This window comes from Cebus imitator, unplaced genomic scaffold, assembly GCF_001604975.1.
Source record: "Cebus imitator isolate Cc_AM_T3 unplaced genomic scaffold, Cebus_imitator-1.0 Scaffold338, whole genome shotgun sequence".
NCBI lineage: Eukaryota > Metazoa > Chordata > Mammalia > Primates > Cebidae > Cebus > Cebus imitator.
Genome location: NW_016107653.1, coordinates 663,203 through 665,667, shown reverse-complemented (window position 1 = coordinate 665,667; position 2,465 = coordinate 663,203). Strand labels below are relative to the sequence as shown.

At 41.4% G+C, this 2,465-nt stretch overlaps 1 protein-coding gene across 1 annotated transcript in view; it reads left to right on the top strand.

The window, feature by feature from the left end:
- Positions 1 to 1,954, top strand: part of LOC108287148 — an 11,139-nt gene extending 9,185 nt beyond the window's left edge. Inside the window, exons 3-4 of the mRNA XM_017505298.1 lie at positions 628 to 651; positions 1,577 to 1,954. Of these exons, the coding sequence (XP_017360787.1) occupies positions 628 to 651; positions 1,577 to 1,732 (180 nt within the window). The 3' untranslated portion in view covers positions 1,733 to 1,954. The remainder of the gene's footprint in view (positions 1 to 627; positions 652 to 1,576) is intronic.
- Positions 1,955 to 2,465: the final 511 nt, after the last annotated feature.

Below are 2,465 nucleotides of genomic sequence, written 5' to 3'. Positions count from 1 at the left end.
CCAGGCTGGTCTGAAACTCATGGGCTCAAACAATCCTCCAGTCTTGGCTTCCCAAAGTGCTGGAATTACAAGCGTGAGTCACAACACCTGGGCCAATTGGGGAAATTTGAACAAGACTTTAATATCAGAGAATTGTGAGTTTTCTTAGGTGTGAAACTGGTATTCGTTTTAAGAGATGAAGGCTTAAATATTTAAGGTATGGTTTCATGGTATGTGGTATTTCATTGCACCCTTTCAACTGTTCTGAATATTTGAAATTTATGTGTAATAAAATTTAGAAGGAAGAAAGAACCACTTGGTTCTCAGTAGCACAGAGCAGTGCGGCCCAATCACATGTAACTAAGCCATTGATTACAAAGATGAAAGAAAGAAAACTTTATGCTGCAAGACTGGAGTTTAGGACATTGTAGAGGGTAAGGAGCCCTGCAACTTTGAAAGGGCTCTTAGCTGTTCCTAGAACATCTTTGGTAGGAATTTTACCATTTCTTGGCTATGAGACATACTTTCTGAAAGCTTCCTATAATTGCTTTACCTAAGCTATGATGCCTTCAGCTAAATGTTAGTTTTGACAAAGGTATTTTTGTGAAGCATTGATATGACTGATTTTTTTCCTTCCTTTTATTTTAGATAAAAGAAAGAAGGCTGCGAAAGGTAAGTTTTTGCTTCTTAAAATGGTTGGGAATGGAAAACCCCATGTCTTTTCAGGACAAGGTATATCATTGTTCTGAATTGAAATTGATACATGGTTCAGTAAGCATGTAAGATGCAGTCGAAATGCTTCACAACTTGAAGTTTGCTATGCATGCTGGAAAAGAGAATTCTGAATTTCTGCTTTTTTTAATGCCTGAAGGATAAGAATTTCTGTTTTTTATAGTCAGGTGGATCAAGTAAAACTTCTGGGAGTAATAGAGGAATGAATTGTTAACTAGAGGTAGTCAACATCACCAGCAGGGAAGCACAAGTGAGCCGTGCCAGTGTGCTGTCCTAGAAGTTCCCTCCTTCACTGCAACCTCTGCCTTCTGGGTTCAAGCGATTCCCCTGCCTCAGCCTCCCAAGTAGCTGGGATTACAGGCATCCACCACCATACCTGGCTAATTTTTGTATTTTTAATTGAGATGGGGTTTCACCATGTTGGCCAGGCTGGTCTCGAACTCCTGACCTCAGGTGATCGCCTTGGCCTCCCATAGTACTGGGATTACAGGTGTGAGCCACCGCACCTGGCCTTAAATGTATTTTGAAAGAAAGCATCTTAGAAATTTATGCCCTAGTGCCAATGAAACTGTAGCCATTTGAGTGTTGCACAAACCCAGGACTGGCTACCTGAGTTTGAGGAAGAGGTGTTTCCCTGCCCTGTCTTCTTAGTGCTGTGGGTGGCTGCCGGTCTGCTGTCATTACGTGAACCCTTAGGCACACTGGGTGTTCCATATAGAAATAATCCTACTTTTTAATACTATTGCAGGGTGTCATCTGTACTTTTGGACTGTTAATCAACTTTTTTTGATACTTGTATAATAAATTACATCCTACTTGTTCCTTCCTTCTTAAATTGTATTTATGTATGCATCTCTTTCAAAAGCTGCAGCGTCTGCTCATGATCATCATTAACCAGCTTACTTGGAGTACCTGTGAAAGAAAACATCAGTCTGCCTGTAAATTTGAGCAAGCAGTGTTAGATGGGGCACGTGGACCATCACTGTACACTTGTATGAGTACCATTTACTTCATGGCATGAATAAATGGATCTGTGAGATGCTCTGCTACCTGGTACTGCTTTCACTGCGTTCCCCGCCCAGCCACTCCAGTGTGCCAGGCATACTCTTTGTAGATCATTTGTCATGCAGCAGATGCAGTCAGAGTCTCACTGAGCCACCCGTCATTATAAAATCATTATCTCAGTTGTCACAGGAGCTGGTGATCAGGATCCAGGCACTGCTCAATAAACGTGTATTAAACTTGATCCTGCTACTTGTGACCTCTCTGAGTCTCTGTTTTCTTATTTGGAAAATGGAGATGTTAATTATGTAAGCGCTAACTTACAGTTAGGAGGATAAATAAGAGAAAGATTTAAACTATGAAATGTTTTAGAAATAAGGTAGCATTCGATGACATAGTTGAAATTATGAGCTCTAGGAGAAAAATGCATCAGGAAATAATCACAAGGCCAAGTACATAATAAGGCCAGTTGAAAAAAATAAAGCCCATTGATTCTAGTTAGGCTAAAATCAAACGCATACTGCATAATGTTTATCTCCATCTAAGACAATTACCACGATCCGTAAAACTGTGTGCTAAAAAGATTCTGAAGCAGCAAGCATGGGGGTAAAGGTGGGTTCGGTTTTCAGTCTGGCACTCGCGGGTGGGCAGGGGAACAGCTGTGGAATGGGGATGATGGCTGCACCCTGGGTGTCCTGTCCTCCTGAGACCATCCTGTTTCTCATCTGTGTGGCATTTGACGTCTTTAGGTC